Raw genomic sequence first — 22732 nt, forward strand, 5'->3', positions numbered from 1 at the left:
CTGACCAAGGGACATCACGGTCCGTTGTAGACACGCGACCTAAGCAGTAGGAAGATGGCGACTGTGGCGGAGCTACAACGTGACTTAGAATTAGCGAGGGAAGGGCTGAAATCTGTCGATGAAAACATCAAGAAACTTACTGGTAGAGATCCTTCGGAGTTCAGGTAATGCAGGTGGTTTTTCAATGGACGTAATGAACAGCGAACATTGTTGTGCGAATAGTTTCCTTAAACTTAAATGCATCGAATAGTCATTGCTTCTGCCTGAATCTCTTTGTTTTCACCGTTCATTCATTCGTGGAGCTACTGTTTTTAAGAAGCTATAGGTTAATCACCATAAATGGTTGCTTCCTTTATGCTACCAAAGGTTAGTATGTTTTCTGGATACAGGAAGTCGTTAGAAATGTGAATTCAGCTGCAGCTGGTTGTCGAAAATAAACAGCTGCTGAAACCGTTGAATCATTTCCCCGTCCCGCGAGAGATGCAAACATAAGTTTATCAGCCTTTAGACCATGATAATATCTCAAAGAGTGGCTATGTTAGGCACAAGCTTCCATGTAATCATTGTTAATGAAATTTACTTGAGCAAAAATTTGTCGATTAATTAAGTAAATTACAGGAAAACCCATACACTTGACAACCTTTAGGCTACGTAACAGAGGTCTTGTTAGCCCCTCAAGTCCTAGATTTGTTTTATAAATCTCCCTTCTAGCTGCTAGAGTGCATGAGAATGTACTTTTATATCAAGTGAAAACTATCTACCTGATGTTTGTTAAATTCTTGGCCCTTCTGTGCTGGATGATAAACATGGATGTACACATAAAAAAACCAAGTATTTCCCATGAGGAGTCAAACTGCAGCCTAATTCCTGATTTTGCTTTTCAATTTTTTATCAATCAAGTTGCAGACAACTGATTGATCAGTATAGTTATCGGAGAAAAGCATCCTACACACAGTATTTGTAGGATCAGCAATATTAAAAGTGATTTATGTGTAGATAGTGTCAGAAGAATGATGAACCGTTTTAAAACAGAATGTGATGCTTTGACTCAGGCCAGCGGCAGGAAGGCGAGTGTCACTGAAGAGAGACTTCACAGAGAGGAACATTGGACTTGGACAAGGGCTGGCAGCTAAACGACGTGATTCAACTGGTGCACCGGGAAGGTAAGTCCAACCAAGGTACATCTACATGTATAAAGGGCTTTCAGTAAGAGTCGCTAGTCAGCCAGAACTGCAAGCTAGTCTGATATCTTAAGTCAGGAACTTTCACTTTTTTCTACCATGATTGCTAGTGAAAAATTGTACAGTTTTGGAAGCATATAGCCATTTTCCAGTTATAAGTAGAATTAAGTGCATTATTTACCAGTTACAGGTGTAGCCAAGTCTTAGGATTCCATGTTCAAAATGTGCTTTGAGGTCTGTGTGAACTTTGGAATGCTTAGGACATCTTTGTTTCCCTAGTCTTGTGTTCAATCTGATTAACCAGCATGGCTTTCAATACAACCTGGCTGACTACTATTTCCAACCTGGCCTCTACTTCCAAACTTATTGACAGTGTTCTTCTCTAGAACTACATGAGTTATTTTTGTTGGAATATCAAAAGCAATATAGAATTGTACTGGTTTTGTACCACTTGGTTCTCTGGTAGGCCTTGAATATTTGTGTTATTTTAATGTAGCTTAAGATATGTATTTTTCTATCTTGGGAGGAAGAAAGATTATTATTATTATTATTATTATTATTATTTTTATTATTATTTTTGAATTATTATTATTATTGTTTTTAGTTACACTATTGTAATGTGGGTGATTCTGAAGGCCTTTTTCTGTTATGCCTGCTAAGATAGTTTAGTTTGGAAATTTCCCATTAAATACAAATATATGTGAACTTGATTTAATTCCAGATATCTGTTTTATTTTTTCAGACTCTGGAGCCGAGTGGTGAGAACAAGGACTTCACAAGAGCTGACCCGCCCTTCCTCACGTCTGGATAGTGAAGGTGAAGAAGATGAGGATGATGCAGATAAGGTAAATGTAAATGATCCTTTTTTGTTAAAGCCTGGAAGATTGAATCTCAAAAGTCGTCGTGATATTATCTTTTAATGCAGTGAGATTGTGATATTTTGATTTTGTTCAAAATTTGCAAAGCAATTTGCAAAATGATGTACTATGTGAAGGGAACTCCAAAACATTGATTTGGAAAGATAAGGAAAAAAGCTAATAGCAGACCAAAGACAAAGAAAGGATTGGGATGGCATCGGCTAAAAAAGATGAAAACAGCTTTCAGTTTGAACAAAATATTCATGCTGCTTTTTTTTTTCAATTTTTTTTTTAGTTGTCTTGTTAACACAATGATTTTGTTTCTTGTAGCCTGCTATCCAGTCCTCAGTTGTAGCCACACCCACACCATCTCGCCTCAAGAGAGACACCATCACAAAAACAGATGACAAAACAAAGTCAAGGTCAGTTGAAAATCACCAATTATTTGGCAATTGTTTAATGCTGTCAAGTTTTTTTTTCCTTGTTTTATTTTTTGTGTTATTTTGTGAGTAAAAGTCATCATTTCTGTAAGGTGTGGAACTTCTGGTTAGCTGATTGTGGTTCAGTTTAGCTGATCTGAGACATCTGAACTTATTTGTTTCTTTTCAGAAATAAGAGAATGTTTGGCATGTTGCTTGGAACTCTACAAAGGTTCAAAGATGACAGTGCTCAGAAAACAGATAAGGTAATTTCATAAAATTCACCAAATTTGAGATAAATATCTCTAACCAAAACACTCATGTTTTCATAGGTAGTCAAGCTTTTTTATCGGTTATGGAGTGTAAAAGTGACTGTCATAAATTTATTATTTATTGAGAAAAAAATTGATGTTGTTTTCATTCATTGCTTTACCTCCCCCTAGTATCAGTATACATATTCTCTACACATTTCCTAAGATGCTGACAAGGAGAATATGTTCAACAATCAAGAGCTTATTTAGTTGGTGATCATTTCCTCTATTCTTGTGACCTTCATGTTTGATTCAGGGGTGATATTGTAAGGAGAAATTAGTTGCTAATCACTCCTGGGGGTTAAAAAGGTCAATGTTTCCTCTTCAAAATGGCCAACAAACACATCCTAAATTTGTCCATAAGAAGAACAAAATAGGACAAACCAAATCTAACCTGGAAGGGATTTCTGCTGTTTTATTTTTGCCAGGAAATAAGGAGAGAGGAAATCAATAAGAAGCTTGAAGAAGCTGAGCAGAAAGAGAAAGAAGAACTGTCATCTCAAAGAAAGGAGTTATTCACAGAAAGAAGAACAAAACAAGCAGCACTTAGATTGTTACAGAGAAAAGTTGATATGGCTGAATTGGTAGGAAAAGAAAAAACTCCTGTTCCAGACTTAAGACTTTTTTCAAGATTTGATCTCCCTATAAATTTACAATGGTTAACTGGTTTTCTCCTTTGGCATATTGTAATACAGTCTTTTAAAGAAAGAAACTGTTCTGGTTGAAAGAGGGCTATTGCAAAAATGGAAATCCACAGGTTTTTTTTTTTTTTTAAATAACATTATTGTAAGAGTTGACTGGGAATGAAGTTGACCACCTTGATGCTAGTCATCCAGATGAAAACACCTTTGCATCTTACTCAGTAATTGGCAGGTGTCCAAACCCTAATCTAAAGAAATCAATTGTTTTCCTTCTTTGCAGCAAGAAGAATGGGATAAACATGGCGAAAAATTAAGTCACTTTATCATGACCAAAGCCAACCCTCCCATCTTCTACCTTCCAGCCAAACACAATGACAAGACACAGAAACTCCTGGAGGAATCTACAAGAACTGTGAAAAGTACCGTAATCTTTTTTGTTATTCTCCCATTATGATTTTCTCTCACTGGCCTTTCAGTCCCTTGTTTCAAGTAGGAGACACAATGGCATGACATTAGAAATCTGGGCTCCATATTTAGAGGGCCATGTCAGATATTAGGGTGTAGAGGGTTAAAGACCTCCTAGTTCTCCGTGTCAAGAAGGCGCTGCTTCAGTATCATACCCTAATTGGTTTGTGGAACTTAATTCCACCAACCCCTGTCTCCATTTTGAAGAACCAAATAACAACATGTGGTGCAACCTGAACAGCACACTATGGTTTAGCTTTTTGTTGACCCTACAGTCACCACCAAACACTTACTGTTTAACTGTTGTTTTCAGGAGCAATGGCTAAAAGAAGAGCAGAAATAGAAGAGGAACAAGAACTAGAGGAAGAGCGAATGAAGAACGCCAGGTTGTCTGTATCTAATGAGGGTGAGATTGAGAGTAAGGGGGAGAGAGTTGAAAGCACAGACGGTAGTAGGGATGTGGAAATGAAAGAAGAGAGTCAAGAGGAAGTACCCGGGAGACAAAGAAAGAAAAGTGAGGGTAGAGATCCTGAGAATGGGGTTAAAGAGGAGAGGAATATTCAGGAAGAGAGACACGCTGTAGGGGTAGAAAACATGGAGGAAGATGTGGGAGAGATAGACTAGTTGTAAGTCAGATAAGAGAATGTGACTTTTTGAAGCTGAGCCGAGCTAAAAATACAAGAATGGAGGTTAGTTTCCCTTGCATACCATCCCTTTATGTTCAGAATTAATTAAAGTTAATTCCATTCTTTTGCACCACATGTCATATTCCCATCTGTTCTCTTTGGTTTTATTTTTTTATTGTTACTATTAATGCACACTGGAACATCTGTCTTACAAATTCACTTCATGCCTTTTCCTGGCTTGTCTACTAAACTTCGACTGACATTTCATTAAAAATTTTCCCTTTAGTGACTAAAACTAATTAAAATTGATTTTCTAGTTCAAAGACTACTCGGAGTTAAATTGAAAAAAAAAGAACCAGGAGAAAAAGTAATTACACCCACAACACAAATAATGACTAAGGAATATTGTGACACAAAATTCTCTGGATCACAGAACAAGCCACACAGTGGCCATATAACTTGTCTCTAGATGTGGAAGATAGCATGCTTTGGGCTTCTTGGTTACAAATTTAGAAAGACTAGGTTCTTAGCTGTCACAGGAAATTTTTGGGTATAAATTGAACTGAGGGGATAAATGGATAGGAAGGCTGGCTTCTACAACTTAGCTCTCTAGGAGATTTCTGCAGCAGATTTGGTGAAATGTAAGGTGATCAATTATTCATGGTTGACTTATATCTTGTGGAATTTTACCCTTTGTTGTCCCTGTTTGCTCAGCTTATAGGAAGGCAGTATGCAAGCTTTGGAATGAATGTTGTAAGTGATTTCAAGTGGATTTTGTAGAGATTTCTTAAGAGGCAGACATAGAGAGAAAGAGAGACTTAGATTTGTGTAAGCATTTATGGAAGCCTTTCAAATATTTCATTTTTGACTGTTCTATTTCTTTCAATTTTGAGTTCTAGCTTTTAGTGACATGCATTGTAAGTCACCTTAAGTTTACAGTTGTGAGTGTGTTTGTTTAAGAGGTGCAACCATCATCAATGTGACGCACTTCATTGAAGAGGACTTCCATCTTGGACCTTTTCGTGTTTGTTTTGTAATCTGGCTTATCAATAAAATGCTGTGTAATAATCCTTACTTTTTTATGTTGAAAGACAATGTTGGATATTAGTATTAAAGGTTTGCAAAGTCATTTGCTTAATTCTTTTGAATGAAACTGTAATAAACTATTAATGTTTAATTGTTGTCTTCTTGTGTTTGGAGATTGTCCTCCAGTCCCATCCTAACCTGTGAGAAGGCCTTTATTATTAGCACTGCGGCACAAGGGTTTCTTTTCCTACACGGAAGTTTGAGTCCTAACAGTTCTGGGGTAACTTCACAAGACAAGCTGTATAAATTGCAAAATAAAGCAACTTGCGTTAAGTAATTCTCAAATTATGACGCTGATGCTGACCAAATATTAGAAATTTGGGCGTGGAAAAATTTGTATGAAACATTGTGTTGTCAGCGGAACATACAAAAGGCCACCATGGCATTTAAATGCCTACTTGTATACTTGAGTTATCTCCGGACAAGTAAATCTCGAGACTCTCTAAACGCATTACAAGCTGAGGGACTTTGAGAACAAACTTGATAGTCAATTACCACGCACAAAATATTAAAAAATATGTTAATAGTGGTGCCACATTGCGGAATAGCTTTCCTTGCGAGGCTCTGAGGTGCGCGGAATCCCTCGGGTCTTTCATACGGGAGGTCAGCAAAGCCCTCTATGGCCCGGCAGTCATTGATATTTACCGGTAGTGTAATTAATATTATTTAACCCTTGAGTAAAGCGACTTGACAAAAGGTCTGGAGTGAAGGGTTTAAGCCCTCTCCCCTAATTGTCTCCAGTCTTCGCCTGGGTGAGAAACGCGCCTACTGCAGCACTAATCATGATCATGATCATAAATGAACTCCCATTCCCAGGTCAGCATGCCCAGCAGTCTTCTCCATTTCCTTTCAGCAAAGGAAAAGAGAGGAAGGGAAGGTTAACGAAATAAAAGTTACTGGGTCATTGAGACGTAGATACCCCGTAAATTGGCTTCTTTAAAGGTAAAATTTCCGCACAGCCCCATACTATTGTTAAACAAATCTGTTTTCCCAATGGCAATGTATTGTTTTTGTCTTTGTTTTCTCTATCCAAGAACTGAATGCATAATGTAGTATGGGGCTGTGCGGAAATTTTGCCCAAAACAGAGGTGGCCTGGAGCGAAATCTAAGACAAAATGGCGGAAGAACTGTAGAACATTTCTAGACTTATGTTGATCCAGAACTGTCAGTGAAATGAGTTGCACGAGTGCACACGCTTTCGACGTTAGGAGACAGTGCCTTGAGATTATCTCAGACATAACAAATAAACAGGAAGACTCGTCGGTAGACGATATAAACCTGGCAAGGAAATGGCTTCTCTACTATAGAGAGGTACCAACAAGACTTCAGGGAAAACTACCGCGGTAGGCCAGGCTATCTATCAGTAGGATCGTTGGAAATAGCGTCGATCTTAATTTTTAAGATCCCAAAAATGAACTGAAGGTTCAAAACTGTTATTCTTGACAGGTGTGGGTTGTCAGCTGTTAGCATGGCAGCGGAATTGATAAATTTAAAGAGAATAGTGGGTGATTACAATGTTGTATCATCTGCACAGAAACCGTACGAAGAGGAATTGAACAACTTACTGACATTGGCAAAATCCAGAGGTTTTTCTAATCAAGGAGAAATGTATTCGGCAGAAAATCTTGCTCATCTTGCTGAGGAGTTTTATGGTGTGAAATGCTCAGTCATAAGTAATGCATTCGAGGATCAACACTCCACTGTCTCTCAATTACTTAAGGGATCAGCTGTGCTTGTCCCGTATGATGCTGATAAGAACAATAAACCCTGTTTGGAGAATGGCCACCGAGCCCATTGGGCTTTGCTCACAGGTTGGTTTTGATTCTGAATTTATGTTCATTAAATCAGTGACACAACAAGATTACTACAACGTAAGCCTCAGTAGAAAACTAATATTTTCTTTTATTTTACACAGTACACTAGGCTTGATTAGCAATACTTTTTTTAAACCCCTTATTCATTTTCCACCTTGACCAAGAATGTATAACATTCAGAAGAAATACTTTGAATATAGTTTTGGTATAGTAACTAACTTACTGACTCCTATAACTCCAAAACTTTTCCAATCTTGTTTCCTTTGTTTGATGATGTTGTTTCTTGAACAGAAAATTGCAAGCAATTAGCAGAGATTTTGCAGGCCAGAAAAAAAAATTAATAATTGCCATTTGGCACTACGGAACTCCTGCTGGTGTTAAGGGGGAAATTTTAAAAAACTTTTGCAAGTGATGAGCTTTGTAGCTTTGAAATATGTTATGTCCATTTATTTTATCACTTTCTGTGCAAGGGCAACCTTAAAATTTGTGACTTCATAGTTATTCAATAAACTTAAGATAGAATGGCACTCACATTGGGCATTTATATTTTTCCTCTCAAAGGTGTCTTGTGTGAACTGTGTGACAACAGCATCGACTGGACATTGTTTGAGCAAGATGTTGATGTTCCCATGTTATTCTGTGTAAGTCCATTACAATCATTTGTCTTACCCCCTAATTGTAAACTGGGACATGTTTACTTTTGCGTCAAGCATGGTAAATCAAAGCACACAGTTGTTTGGACCCTTGAGAGTTTAAAGAGTAGTAATGCAAATCTTTTGGAACTAGATCCGAAACGAAGACTAGCTGGGAATTGCATTGTTCCCAGAGACGGCCTAAGGGTTGGACTATGTCAGAAAATTGTACTTATGTCTGGAAAAAGTTAGAAAATTAAGTAGCAATCAATAAGAATATACTGAACAAAGATATTAGATGTCAACAAATTTATTTACCAGTTCTGAGTATTGTTTGACCTAAAACAGTTCTATACTATAACAAGGAATTGAATAAAGTATTTTAATTTACAATATTCAGTATTTATATTCGAGTATTTGCAACGAAAAGGTCAAAACAAAGATTAAAGTAAAAACCCAAATAAAATAATATTTTAAAGGTATTTTCCTCACAGTTTAAACAATTGTGACCTTAGAATATCAGTGATTAGAAAACATTGACAAAATGCCTGGCATTGACAACCAACAGTTTGCCACTGAAGACAAAAATTTCCCAATCATTGGTGGAGGAAAGGATGACTGTATTAAGCTGTAGTTTAATACTTTGCCAGGCCAAAAAGGTTCCCATTATAAGTTCTTTTAAATAAATGCTGGTGTCCTAAGGCTTTGTAACTAGTTTACCACAAAGTGATGACATGTTTTTTTTTTTCCCCTATAATTATGTGCATTGCTTTTCAACGTATAGCTCTAAATAACAAATACCCCAAAAATAAAATCAAAAACTCAATTTGAAAGTTAATTTTAAATTATTTCCAAAAAAGAAAATTATTGTAACCCTGAAATAGGCCAGCTATTCCTTCCTACTATTATATGGTTACTTATTTTCCCATCATTTATTCTGTTGCAAATTCCCATTGAAACAGACCTCTACTTTGATCAATTCCAGCTTGATGCTAACACTAAATCATTGATTCCCATGTCATTCACCTAACACAACCTTAGCAAAATCCTAATGTTTTGTCCATTTAAATTTCCAAAGTGAATATAGTTTAAGTACTTGCAATGCATCCACTGAAATGAACTTGCCCATGAGAAGCATACAATTCAGCCTGTACCTCTTCCCTTAACCTGCTGAGGCACAAAACTATTTGGGTACAAAAAGGTTTAATAAACTCTGTTGTCAGGAGCTGCTAAGTTTTAGGATGAATATACTAAAATTGTAACTTACTTGTCATTGCAGGTTGTGAGTGAATCATTTAGTGTCTCCCTGACGATTTTTTTAATTGATTAGCATTAGACAAGCTATATTAAGATTTTACAAGGCTTGTGTTTGGGTGTGGCTAACCAATCTGTTAGCAGCCATATTACTTTTGACCACACTACACGGCAAGTTCTCTTTATTGATCAAGCCAGCCACCATGTTGATAATACCTTGTCCTTTTTCACATGCTCCACTGCTTGTAGCAATTTTGATGAGAATTTTACTTGTTTTCTCTATCCTTTTATATCGCTCCACCAAAATTTGTTCTTTTTCTGCTTTTCCCCTCGTCAGGAGCTGCTCTCTGACTTTCTGTTTCCTGCGAAATTCTCGGCTGCACTGCTTGTTCCGCTCTCTTCTTTTTCTTTTCTTCTCCTCCTGTTTTCTCTGACATGAGAATTACAAGGAAAGGTTTACTTACAAGTGGAAGTCAGATGTTCAAACCCTTCAAAAAAGGGGTAAAATTTGCTTATGAATTGTATTTTGAGATTAGCAATGACATGTCCTGTTGGACAGATACATGTCTATTGATTAGCCATATATTTCTTCCTCAAATTATTGACAAGTCAAGTACCTTTCATTCAAAACAAAGAGACCTTGCCACACCCCCTTGTCATATATTACTGAGGAAAAACACCCAGAAGAACTTTAACGTGCTTTAAATAGTATATGAGGATTCTGAACAGTTTTGCCAGGACCTATAAAGCAAAACTTACTATATCGTCAGTTATGTCTCTGAGTTCTTGACTTGTCGATGAATTTGGTACAAAAGGAAAAGCTTCTCCTGCTTGAATACACTCCAAAGTCACCCCTCTTCCTGTGTCTGTATCATTTTGCCCAGTCCAAATAATGCTATCCCCAGGTTGTGCAACATTGTAGCTACTCATCACACCAGGTAAGGAAGACATGACTAGAGGCAGTGGTTCCAGAAATGTTCGAAAATTCTGAGCATCTTGAAAGTGCGGGCACTCATCTGTGCCACTTACTGGGAAGCCAGCATTTTGAGAATTAAAGTCACTGCCTCCTACTTCTTGCCAGTAACTCCCTGGCAAAGAATCATCACCCGATCCAATCTCACCTGGTTAAAGAAGATGCAAGAAATAGTGTCGATCTCTTTGGCCCTATTCAGGGTTTAAGTGATCTACCAAATAATGTGGCCAAATAAAAAATGTAAATTTCGAGGGCCAGTAAAAGTTAAGAAAAGATATCCAAATTGTTTTATGAGACGTTTTCAAAACGGACAGCGAGACATTGTGAAGTTATTCACACCTATTTTGGCCGTTATAATTCACACTTAATTTGGCCGTTGTGTTTTGCCATGATATACAAATGCTTGTCATGAATGATACGTTAAAAAATTTTTAGTCAATTATTAGATGGTTGGCCAAAGAATCTCACCAAGAAGCTGCAAAAGGTCCTTATTTTTGCTCAAGCGACTTGCCTCCAGTATTTCTTGGATTGAAGCCGATGGATGTTCTATTTGGTCTACATTGACAGAACTCGCTTCTTCCGATAATGCCTGATTATCAAACCACTGATACAAGCCTGTTACCCTTGGAACACTTTCGAAAAGAAATAAACAACACAATCACTATCAGCTTTCCATTTCGCAAAGTCAAGATAAAATTTTGCCACCTACGCACAAAATCGCTCCTACATCGCAGAACTGTAAGTAATGTAGTGCCTCACTTACCATTCGTCATTCTTGTCATGTTCCGGTTTCATCTCAAGGTTAATTGGCCATTGGATGGAACTATTGGTCATTTCGTTGCCGATTTCGGCTGACGCTTCACCTCGCATCATGCAACTGTGCTCTGGCGAGGGTTTCAAATCAGTATCTAGCAAGCTTTCGCTTACATGAGAGCGAACCGAGGATGGTAGAGATTCCATGCTATCCATGGCCGAATACCAGGGAAGCCTTTCAGAGCAGGTCTAGAAAACGTCTTTGAAATGTACTTTGAAGAAGGTTCACCATGCGAATTTTATCCTCACCGTTGAATGACGTTGCTCATTTCAAATAGCGCGGCCCGCCTCCCGCCTTGACGTCAGGGCTGTCGTGGCAGCAGGTTAATTTGGCGCGAAAAAATTTTAATTGACAAATTTTGGTTCAAATATGGCGAGAAACTATGGCGTCGAAAGTATTCCCACTGAGGATCAAACAGTTGAAGATGATTACATCGACGAACTTATCAGGAAGTACCTCAACGACGAGGACATGAATAGGTAAAGTTTCACGTTTGGTTTAGTAGATACTTCTGATTGGCTTAAGCACATACAGTCCTTGCAAAGTTTTGAAATTCTCGCGTGGGCGGAAAGAGAAATTCCTTACAATTTTTAACATTTCTTCTCCCTGTGCTCTTAAATGTCATTTATTTTTAGTCAAATACTATCTTTTTCTGTGATATATTTCTAACGGTGCTTTTTTTTTTTTAACTCAACCACAAAGTTTTTACGAAGACACAAGTATTCCCTCACTAACCTCCCCTGAGACTGACAAATGGCTCGGAGAAGTGGTCCCACCAGACTTCAATAACAACCAGGATTTTTCCGTACCAGAACTCTTTATGTTGGAGGATGTGAGTAGTTTACCTGACATGTTCGACGATACGGGGTCCGACGAAGAAGTGCTGTCTATTTTGGACGAAATAATTATGAAGGACGAAAAGAAAACAGAAGGTAAACAAAACCTCGCAATCACGACGCGCGAGCAATTACATCATGCAATTACCCCGCAATCGTTCCATCTGTGTGTAATTTTTTTCATAAAAGTTCTAAAAGATTTTTGGCGAATAGTATATGGTTCAACTGAGTAATTTTAGTATCATTTCAATCTTTACCCTTTCAGTTGAATTTTATCACCTTTAGGGTTTTAATGGATTTTGTAAAGCTGATTCTAAAAACATAGTCGTCCTCTTTCAGCAAAAGTTGTAGTATCAGGAGAGGTCAAACATGTTCAAACAACCCCAAAACTTGAGCGAAAAAGACACGCCACAGCACTTAATGGAGACCCAACATCACAGAACATGAAGAAAATAGTGAGTACACTGTCATAGCAAAAATGGAATTTGTGAAGCATGTTATTAGTTAGAGTAAACAGTACAAAGATTGCCATTCGTACTCCCCTCCCTGTCAAAAATCGTTATAAGATATAGCTTGTTTCTTTAAGTTTTTTGTTCCAGAATGAGCTAATGCTAAAAATAAGTCTATTGTCCTCAATACTTAATTTTGCAAAACAACCTGCTCCTGTAGTCAAGCATGTCTCATCAACAAATATTAGCAGCCCTTTTCTTTTGATTTGCTGGATATGCATTATTCAAGAGCCATCAACCTTTGATTTTATACTAATAATATGTAAAATCAAGTGTCCTAAAACTTAATGATTTCAACTATATTTATCAGTAGTTTCCCACCCACTTTGCCTACAATCTAAATTAGTGGCTTGTTCCCCATAAGAATGAGAAAGTAAGAGGGGATGTTTTGTTTATCATATTCCACATAATCTTACTGTTGAAGGGTTGTCTGAAGATGGAGAAGACTGAAATAAACTGTTTCTTTTTTTTTTTCTAGGCAAATAGCATGATAAAATTTTTCTTAGTAAAAGCAACTTTTCATTTTTGTTCTGCCTTATAAATCTTTTTAAAACCCTACCTTTGTAACAAGATTTCAACCAAAGTTAAATACATTTTCCATTACCCTTTACATAATAAGCTCAGTTATGCACGCATTCTGATTGGTTCTTACTTATGATCTATTGGAGGGCAGACGTATAGATGACGTCATCTTTGAAAAAATCTATTTGTTAATTAGTGCACAAATCAGAACCAAACATTTTACATTTCTTTACATTATTTCTAGCAAAGGACTTCAGTAGACAGGCGAGTACAACCTACTTGCAGAAGGCCAATAATCATGAAAAGCAGAACTAAAAGAAGGAATGTTGAAGAGTGAAATAATTCACATTGGTTCTTTTAATAACCTTTGAATATAATAAGCAAAAACTGCCAACTGCCTCCAGAGTCCTGATGTTATTAACTGCCAGCATATAATTATGTTCTTTAATTTTTGGCTCATTTTTAAGCTGCTCTCTGAAACAAATCAAGATCATTTACAAGAACAAAACTTTCAAAGGACTAAATTAATACAAGCCAAGCTTAACCTTTTTTAAGGCATCTTATTTTTTTCAAACCCATTTATATTTTAGTTAGAGAAGCTGGAAATGAAATATTGTCACAAATTTCCTTTGACATTATTTGTGTTGAGTCACTACATATGAATTGCAAATGTTAATAAAATCTCCTTACTTTTATTTGCACTGTCTCTTTAATTTGAAGGGGGTAAATCGACAGTTAGGAATATAAAATGCAAGGAAATTCTTGAGCACCCTTTTCATTTCTAGATGTTTAACAGATGTGTCAATGCAAACCTAGGGAGGTAAAACAGTTCAAATTCTGATTACCAAAGAGAAACTGGGTAATAGAAAAATATTTTCTTGTTGCCATGGTCATAGGGGTTTTTGTAAAGCTCTTTTAAACAGAAATATAGTTTCCCTGTGGATAAACAAGAATCACTGTGGCAAGGATTTAGATCTAGAACATGAAATTTGAAACCAATGTGAACTGTCAAGCAGGAAAAGCTGAAAAATTATACACTTAATGTCTAGTATTGAATGAAACAGTTCTGTTTTCTGAGAGTAGCATTTTGTAAGTCTTAGTTAATGCTGAGACTTAAGCCTAAATTTTCTTTGTCTACAATTGCATCACCAGTGGCATTTAGTAAGGATTCTGCAAAAAAATTATTTACACCCTTCTTTCTTTGTAAGGAATTAGACAAATGATACACCAGTCTTGTAATAGTGACAATGATTAAAGTTATGATTCCTTTTCTTGTCTTGACCAGTCTTATGCAACAAAAGATGACGGAATGTCTTATCTCATTTGTTCAAAAGCCATGAGTGGTCTGGTTTATGACTTTAAAAGATCTACTTCAAGTCCATCTCCTGTCAAAACCCTGGTCAAAACCTAACCACACCTGTTCAAGAACAATACACACATTTTCAAAACAATACAATGGCCAAAAATTCACCATGCAAAACAAAATGGTTCTTAATTCATGATTCAAAGGTTGCATTTAAATGATAATAAATTGTTCTCTTGGACATATAAAGATCCCATCATCTTTAATCACAATTCACAAATAAAATTAAATCACCATTCACAAGAAACAAAATTGCCCAATCACGCTTCACAAAAAAGTATTGGGGACCCTCTTGTAAGGTTGAGATGACTTCAGTTGGTGTACATCAGTCTAGGGGAAAAATAATTCTAACAGCTCTAGCAGTACATTGTGAGTATGATTTGGATGCAAGATAGATGATACACTGATCTGAATAGTCCATTTTACAGTTGCCTGCTTGTCTGCCAAGCCTTTGAAGAGAAGTGAGGTTAAGGTTGACCTTGTTATGATACAAACATTGCTGCTTTTCAAATGTAAATTACTTTGTTATCATGCTAACTAGATATTGGTCTCTATCACAACATGGTCACCTTCAGCCTCACTCCAAATCAAAGCCTTGGTAACTAAGTACACAACTGTAAAATGGCCTATTAAGCATCATGAGCGTAAGACTGAGTTTTAAAATGAATATTTTACTTCCAATAAATTCAACCAGAGAATTAAGAAATTATTACAGCTGGGATTCTTCCAGTGTTATGACATTATATACCTTTCAACTCATTATACAGTCCAAACTGAAATGAATTTATCTTTAAAAAAATATTTATTTTCTGATCCCTGATTCTCATGGCAGAAAATTAACATTAAATATAACATAATTTGAGCTTTTTACACAAATTACATAAGACTTCAAAATTTACAGAATTATCCACACATCTCATGTATAATCCCAAGGTATTGGCTTCATGGTACCTTTGCACATAAAACAGATGTTTACTTTGTATTTCAGACCTGTTAAGTACCAACAGTAAAAAAAAAATTACACACTCAAGTAGCATTAACCTCTTTAAGTCCTCGTCTAGAATCACTTAGGAATCCTAGCAACATGCCTGAATCTAGTAGCATCTTAGCATATTGGTTTATACATCTCAAACAAAGAGTACATATACACAAAAATTTAGAAAATATTTTTAATTTCAGCTTTAACAGTACAGTCTTTTATCAAGTCAGCGGAAAGTATTAAGTCTAAAAAGGATTTTGCAAATCTATTTTGATGAAAAGAGGGAGAAAAGACAGCCATAACAAATATTCTGCATTGAGAAGTTCAAGTTTGCATAAGGACCTCGGGTCATTTTTTTGGTATTTTAGGGCAAGTAACTCTCACAGCTTGCTCAGTCATTAAAATATGTCTCATTAAATTGAATGAATTATATTTTTTTTCAAGAAAAACTGTCCTGGATTGTTTTTACAAAATTACCTTTACTGTTAATTATCTTTAAGTTGTAGACATAAATATTTCAGAATTTTTTTGCCTCATTACATCAAAAGACATTAGCCATGTCAACAGTTGTACATGTTAAACCTAAGTAGTAAAATCATTTGCTTCTGGCCCAACATTTATTTTTTGCAGTTCAAATTTCTCCTTGTTTCAAACTGGTTAAATTTTTCTTTCTCGTTAATTCAGATCATGATTGAAAAAATTTTAAACTTAAAAAAAATTGTACCCCAACATATTTTTACACCATTTAAAATCTAATACATTTAATCCAGCTGCTTTTATGTTAAAGGACAAATAACAGCAAATAATGTTCCTAAAGATCTTAAACTGACAATACGTCTTTGTCGTCTGTAGTATATTTTCCATGAGAAAGGTACTCGGATGTTACAAAGCAAAAGAACACAAGTACATCCTAAGATGAAGATGAAAAAACTAACACTAAATGGCACTCCACCCGTTTTAGAACGCTAGAAAGGAACACAATGAAAAGAATGAATTAATGCCATTATCATTAATAATACCTATTCAATAGTTTAGAACAATAAACTATTTACATAGGCCACTGCAGGATACAAGTGTAAAAGTTTTGCTTGATCTTTTTCAATTTTTTTCCTTACCATGCAACAAATCAAACCATTTTATTACTATGTAACAAATCTGTTTGATTTAAATCAAAGTTTTACCATGATGGTATATAAAAGTAGGAAAATGCACACTCTTCTGAGGAACTAATCAGATTGCCAAATTCATTAACCTGCCCTGTTAGAAAAAAAATTCCTTTTTCATATAATCTTTATCTTGTCACTAACCTGTTGTTGAGCCATGATCAAAATCTGTGTTTGCTTCCAGTTATGTATAAAATTAAAGATGGTTGGATATAGTGGGTGAATAACCTCTAACTCAGCCTGCATGAAAGACAAAGATATAACCTGAGTTATATCATATATACACACTTCCTCCCTATTAAGGTCAAAATCTAAAAATGTATATAACTAACCTTTAGATCCTCACTAGGTGGATTAAATGTACTAAAACAGTTTTTGTCAGGAATATCAGATTTCATCTCTTTTCCTCCCCACAGAGAAATTTTGTATGTAAATGGAATCTGACAAGAAAACATAAGATAACATTTTAAACAGGGTCTCCCTATTTCTCAACCAGATGAAGAAAATATTTAATAATAAATAATAATAATAACAATAATACTGAATTTATATGGCACTATTTCTTGTAACTCTATAGCACTGAATACAAAATATATCTCCCAACTTCACTTCTTACTAATGATCATTTTTGATTTTTCTAAAATGTATTTTTTGTCTAGTGATCTCCCACCCAGAATTACCCACAAACTATGTATTACCAAGGGAGAAATTTTCTCACAGGTCTCATGCTTTCAATATCTCACACAGAGTTGTGACATTTCTCATATTGCAAACAAATCTGACTCACAGAAAATGATCTTATTGCTCAAACTGTTAACAAAAAATCAAAGTTATAGAATAGAGATGCTTGATATAAAAAAAATATATAATATTTCACCTTCTTCTCTTGGTTTGCATAAGTGAAAATGCCCGCATCAAATAAAGAGGTATTTGCAGGAATAAGCTTGAAGCCTGACTTCAAAGAGGAGGACATGAGAGATGCCAAGTAGAGGACATCAACACCAGAACCTTTGGAATTTTCATCTGTTGAGATAGATTTACGTTTACTTCAATAATTAAAATTAAACTTGTAAACTCCCTGAAGCAACGAACATGTAACCTCTCCCTATATATCTATACATAATTCAGAAAGTAAGTAATGAGAATTCTAAAACTCATCAGGTTCAAGTTGCCATCTTGACCTGACACCAAATTCTTTTAACTACTGTACAAGGAAATGTGACTAGATGTTAGAGGAGAGAATTAACAATCAGATCTTAAGGGTTGAGGGTTAAGTGATACCAGTAATACAGTGGGTGTATAACCCTTGCACACATGTGCAAAATTCACACAAAGTTATGCTAATTGCCTTCCTATGTAAAAAAATTTATACCCTGAATCTTAGGGAGAAAAGTAAGCTGCAATTTTCAATAAATTTGTTACTAATCTGCTGTTTAAGTTGAAGACCTACCTGATAATGGATAAAGAATTTGTCTACTTCCTGAATGGAATGAGAAGAAAGCATCAAAACTGTGTTTAGAGGTCAACTCTCTGAAAACTCTACATTCTGGTTCTGCTGAGGAATGAAAATTATATTTAGATTTGCAACCTCAAATGTAGTCAAGACAGCTTTTTAACAACATGCATAACATAACTATGTTAATCAGAAAATTCCATGAATAAATTATTAATTTGACATCAACGGGTAATTCATCATTGACCGAATTTTCTCATTACAAAAGATATATTGGTCTAAAAAATCTTCATTTATACAATGTAAACACATTTTGTCGAGCTCAATACATCAGATGGCACCTTAAATAAATGAATAACAAAAGGAAACAAAAGATGCATCCTCTTTCATGGGGAGAATTAATTTTGATGTGATTTTATTCTCTCATTCAAAATTAATGTCCTGATTAGGTTCCAAAGAACACAAACACACAAAAAGAATCAACTGAACAGCACAAATAAGAGAAACCTGTAAACAAACCCGCTATAATTCTATATGTTCCTTTACTGGTGCGTCGAAGATTCGCTGTCAGATCGGTGTTCAGATCAGCGTTGTTTCCAGTACCCATCCAACAATAGTTTCTAGTTCTTTCGACGATTGTGCGACCATCTGGATTCACGATGGTCAAGATGAAAAGATCAAAATTGTTAAGCAAATATCGGGTAAACTTTGCTCCATGAGTTTCTCGTAGTAAGTCATAACCCTGAGTTATATTTTCTATTAAGTGGAACATACTTTGAACGGGGAGGAATTCGGCGGCATGTTCGCCATAGGAAAATAAAATTCTGGATCTGTTGTCTGACTTGCTCTTAGAAACAGAGTCGAGAGAGAAGTTCGAGACTCGAACAACGAACTGAGTAAGTCCCATACGTGAACGGTAACGCATCTGTACGTCCAAAAATTCAGAATATTTCGAGGAAACATGATGAAGACACTGATTCATCCTGGAAAGATTATGGTAGAAATCGTAGTTTGGAAGATACTCTTCCACTGATGGTCTTATATCAAAAATCATCCCTTTGGAAACACAAGTAACCAGAAAGAATGCCGCAACGATCAACCAGCTGGGAAAGTAAAGCAGGCTCATTTCTTGAATGAAACTCCTTGTCACGTTTACAAATCATCTAGACCATGATGATTAAACCTACACCGCTGATCTCGATCGTCGCAATGCCTGAGAGACAGATTTTACAGACAAATTTTAAAATTTAAGAGCTCAAGATGGTTCATAGCCCTTCATAATTTTGTTTTCCATGGCGTTAACCGCTGGTTAAAGTGAACTCCAGCGGTTGTCACGAAAGGAGTGTCACAGAGGCGTTACACCAACAGTAACGCAGTCGATCAAGTGAACTACAAATTAGTCAAACATCAACACTTGACAAGAACGTTAAAAAATGAAATGATGCATTTCAACACTTTTCTTGCGTTTTTGTTTATTCACCCATACAAAAACGGAAGAGTAAGGTGTTTTAATTGTTTTGAATATCGGAAACGGGGCATACAACCAGTGCAACTCAAAAACATTGCTTCGTCATTGTTGACAGAATCAGGATTAGACATTTAAGGTGACATTACCGTTGTAAGAAATCGAGAAAATGAAAAACTGTTCACAATTCGTTTATCATCTCGAGTAGAGAGGCACTGTGGCCTATAAGAAACCGACTTAAACTTAGTAAAGAGCACTAAAAAATTAAATATAAAACAAAAAAAAGAGAAAAAAGAAAAACAAAAGCAAAAAAAAACAACTAAAAACAAAAATAAAAAAAAAGAAAAAATAACCTCCGAGTATTAATATCCAAATCAAAGACCAGTAAAACGCCTCTTTAACTCATGAATACCAAGAACCTTAAGCCGAAAAAAATAGCTGAAAACCGCAGTGGAAACCAACACCAAAGATTTTGAGTGTAGAAACTTAAAACCGATCTCACGAGCAGAACCGAAAACATAAAAACCCAATGCCTCCCTATCGTATGGAACCACTGACTACTAACCCATTTTTTTTTTATTACTGTCGGAATGTATAATTAAGCTCGCATACAACAAGAAAGATTGAATAAATTGAAAACAGTCTCATTAAGACAGAATGCACACCCATGTTATGACAGAATAAATTGTAATATTTGTTTATAAAAAAAATTACAAGTATTCAGAGATAATGTCATGTCTAAATATGAAAAGCATACAAATTGTATGAATTGGCATAACCATTTTCCCTATACAGAATTTTTTTTATTTTGCTTTCTTAATTTACAAATTCCTGCATATTTGTTTCAGCGATGAAAAAAAAATTTGCTATACGATGCTTAGCGCGCAGCGCAATGTTTCAAATAATGTTCCCCAATATAATACATTATTTCTTATGAATTAAAAATTCGACAACCAGGCCTCGCTAATTGTTTTCCTGTCTTTGAATGTTTTATACATAGAAATAATTTATTACAAGCTTCAGCTAGTGCAACTTTTCTGTACGGAAGAGATAGAACCAGCGGGACAGTCCAAGGTCTTTACTGCAGCGCATAACGAGCTGTTATATTGCCACATTCGTTTCGTTCTTCATAACAGTGTCTTTTGTTGTTGCCCTTTTGAAGTACATTCTTCAAATCTGTGAAAAATAGCCTAACATGAGATTTGCAAATATTTGTTAAGACCAACGAAGAGTGGGGAAAGGGGAGGACTAGTCAAAGCTGGGATGGGTTCTGGGGCTTTTCGGAGCATTCAAGTCATCACTGAAACTACGGTACATGTTGAGGATCAAATAACACCCCGTTTCACGCCCTGACTGGTTTTCGAAAGTTTGCAAAATTTTACAAGAGAGTAGCCCATCCCTCCCCGGATTGTTTAGATGTATGCTCGAAAATATTAACTATTATTTCATACTTAGGCATCTTTACAAATAGTTGACTGGCACCATAGAAAATAATTTCCATTAAGTGTATGCCATAAAAAAATTAGAGATAGTGACTGTAAACACAGCAAGAAAATGAAACTCGCTATGACAACCAAACGGTCACCCACAGTTTCGCAAGTTACCACATGTACCTTGCATGTTGAAACTTGAATTGAAAGTCTCGTCTTCCGATGACGATTGCGACGAACAACTGTAATAGTCAGATGTCACCATGGGTGAATTACCCTTGCTGCTTGGGTCATGGCATTTAGAGCATTGAAAAGGGGCAGTTCCAGGACCCCTTGGACTTGCACACTCGTTACTTGTGTCCTTCATGTAATCTCTCCATGCTCCTCCGTGATGATTTCGTCTTTTACGTTGCCAAATAGGGTGGTCGGACACTATAGACATGATCTTAATGAAAAAAAAAAATTTTGTTATTATCTTCCGTTTCGTGTGAGTTTTTACAAATGCAAGATATGATACAATACAAACAAATTAAGGAAATTGGATGTATCAATAGTAAGATATTATGGAAAAGGCTAGAGAGCGCCTTATTGGACGTAATAACCTCAACCGTGAATGCGAGGCTATTTTGCTGAAACTTAAAACCGGTCGTAGTCTGCAAGACAAGGTCGGCTGAAGGGAGTGCATTCGTATCACGAAACCTTACAGCTGCTTTCATTGTGACAAACACCTTTTCGAGGAAGGGGACTTCCAATGAACAAACATTCACCTCCATAATAAGTGCGCCTCTTGCATAGTCCTTTTTTTACAATCAAATTTTATGTTAAATCTAGTTATGCGATAGTCTTTTTATGCTCCTTACGATGAAAATTACCTCATCACAAGTTAATCTACTGACTAGAGCACGATATCCAATCTTTCGCCAAAACATGTCCCTCTTTTGAAGGAAGCTAGGGTACATATCTCGCCAGTTCTTTCCCAAAGCCCACGGGAATATGTCGTACTTTTCTTCTTCTTCGTCTTCTTCCATATCGTTTGCTAAGTATCTATACAAAAAGAGACTTCTTTCAAAAGCGAGTGGTAGAAAGGAAACGTAAATAGCTTGTTTAATTTTGAATAACCATCTACTCACAGAGCTATGAAGAAATTCATTCTGTTAAATTCTCGACGAGCGAGTTCCGCTCTCCTGAAATAGGTGTAAACCATTGCCAGAAGATACTGAAAGAGGAAAGTTGAAGATAATTTAAGAATTTGAAATTTGTGTTAAAATAGGAAGCTACCTCTCCCCACTTTATTTTACCTTGTCTGATATTATTGCACAACTTTATTTTACCTTGTCTGATATTATTGCACAACTGTCCATCCACAAAAAATCTTGAATGACATCATCATCTGTATTATTGACGAAAAAATTAATAGTGTCTTGCATTTGTCACCTAGTAAATGTACAAAATGGTTGAGTAATGTATGTGAAGGGGACTATCAAAAATTGCAGGACAAAATAAAAAAGTATATCGAAAAGTGTAGTGAACTTGATCTTGATAAACTCACCAAGAAGCTTGAAAAAGGCTGCCATATATGAATTCCGTCCGCAATATCCAGTGTACAACTGATTAACCCTCAGTTTCTTGCACAAACGCTGTCTCTCAGCTGGTGAATTCTCACATTCACTGAAAGCTCTTCTTCGCTTGAGCACTACAGCCTCGGGCTTTGCTGTTGCAATTTTTTCAGTTCGTGGATGCTTGTATTTCGCGATCTCTGAATCAGCTTCAAAGCTCCCGATCTGGCGATATTTGGTGGAAATATGACCTCCCATCGTCTGGTATTTCTGAAGTTCTTCTTCTGATTCCCTTTCGACTTGTTTTGGCTTTTTCTCAGGACATGGAAAGCGATTTTTTCGCATAATTATACTAAAATTAAAAGAATAGCAACTGCGCTCAT

The 22732-nt window shown here is 36.0% G+C and overlaps 6 protein-coding genes across 11 annotated transcripts; 3 read left to right on the forward strand and 3 right to left on the reverse strand.

Moving 5' to 3' along the window:
• Window positions 1-4: 4 nt before the first annotated feature.
• On the forward strand, window positions 5-5677 carry LOC131779660 (pinin). Its single transcript, XM_059096227.2, has 8 exons — window positions 5-164; window positions 1053-1163; window positions 1924-2026; window positions 2369-2460; window positions 2648-2723; window positions 3197-3352; window positions 3690-3828; window positions 4188-5677. The coding sequence occupies exons 1-8, from the start codon at window positions 55-57 to the stop codon at window positions 4496-4498; spliced, it is 1098 nt and encodes a 365-aa protein (XP_058952210.2). The 5' UTR covers window positions 5-54; the 3' UTR covers window positions 4499-5677.
• Window positions 5678-6695: 1018 nt separating this feature from the next.
• On the forward strand, window positions 6696-8427 carry LOC131779676 (actin maturation protease). Its single transcript, XM_059096252.2, has 3 exons — window positions 6696-6929; window positions 7033-7397; window positions 7962-8427. The coding sequence occupies exons 1-3, from the start codon at window positions 6760-6762 to the stop codon at window positions 8282-8284; spliced, it is 858 nt and encodes a 285-aa protein (XP_058952235.2). The 5' UTR covers window positions 6696-6759; the 3' UTR covers window positions 8285-8427.
• A 41-nt stretch (window positions 8428-8468) lies between these two features.
• Window positions 8469-11228, reverse strand: LOC131779675 (uncharacterized). The gene is made up of 4 exons (XM_059096251.2): window positions 11023-11228; window positions 10728-10891; window positions 10046-10407; window positions 8469-9716 (listed from the first exon to the last, which is right to left on the reverse strand). Exons 1-4 carry the CDS (start codon window positions 11226-11228, stop codon window positions 9387-9389), a joined length of 1062 nt encoding a protein of 353 aa, XP_058952234.2. The 3' UTR covers window positions 8469-9386.
• Window positions 11229-11441: 213 nt separating this feature from the next.
• On the forward strand, window positions 11442-13568 carry LOC131779677 (uncharacterized). The gene is made up of 4 exons (XM_059096253.2): window positions 11442-11552; window positions 11776-12005; window positions 12249-12364; window positions 13185-13568. Exons 1-4 carry the CDS (start codon window positions 11443-11445, stop codon window positions 13275-13277), a joined length of 549 nt encoding a protein of 182 aa, XP_058952236.1. The 5' UTR covers window position 11442; the 3' UTR covers window positions 13278-13568.
• Window positions 13569-13605: 37 nt separating this feature from the next.
• On the reverse strand, window positions 13606-19178 carry LOC131779668 (carboxypeptidase B). Of its 6 annotated transcripts, none has more exons than XM_066169401.1 (7): window positions 18418-19178; window positions 17896-18000; window positions 17323-17468; window positions 16778-16885; window positions 16590-16685; window positions 16218-16247; window positions 13606-14357 (listed from the first exon to the last, which is right to left on the reverse strand). In XM_066169401.1, exons 1-7 carry the CDS (start codon window positions 19022-19024, stop codon window positions 14313-14315), a joined length of 1137 nt encoding a protein of 378 aa, XP_066025498.1. In that variant the 5' UTR covers window positions 19025-19178; the 3' UTR covers window positions 13606-14312. The 6 variants fall into 6 exon arrangements, with proteins under 6 accessions (XP_066025498.1, XP_066025499.1, XP_066025500.1 ...); XM_066169403.1 differs by lacking the exon at window positions 13606-14357 and adding an exon at window positions 14489-15293; XM_066169402.1 differs by lacking the exon at window positions 16218-16247.
• Window positions 19179-20171: 993 nt separating this feature from the next.
• Window positions 20172-22695, reverse strand: LOC131779658 (speedy protein A-like). The gene is made up of 6 exons (XM_059096225.2): window positions 22343-22695; window positions 22125-22183; window positions 21924-22009; window positions 21666-21837; window positions 20977-21238; window positions 20172-20539 (listed from the first exon to the last, which is right to left on the reverse strand). Exons 1-6 carry the CDS (start codon window positions 22692-22694, stop codon window positions 20442-20444), a joined length of 1029 nt encoding a protein of 342 aa, XP_058952208.2. The 5' UTR covers window position 22695; the 3' UTR covers window positions 20172-20441.
• Window positions 22696-22732: the final 37 nt, after the last annotated feature.

This window comes from Pocillopora verrucosa, chromosome 7 (assembly GCF_036669915.1).
Source record: "Pocillopora verrucosa isolate sample1 chromosome 7, ASM3666991v2, whole genome shotgun sequence".
Taxonomy (NCBI): Eukaryota; Metazoa; Cnidaria; class Anthozoa; order Scleractinia; family Pocilloporidae; genus Pocillopora; species Pocillopora verrucosa.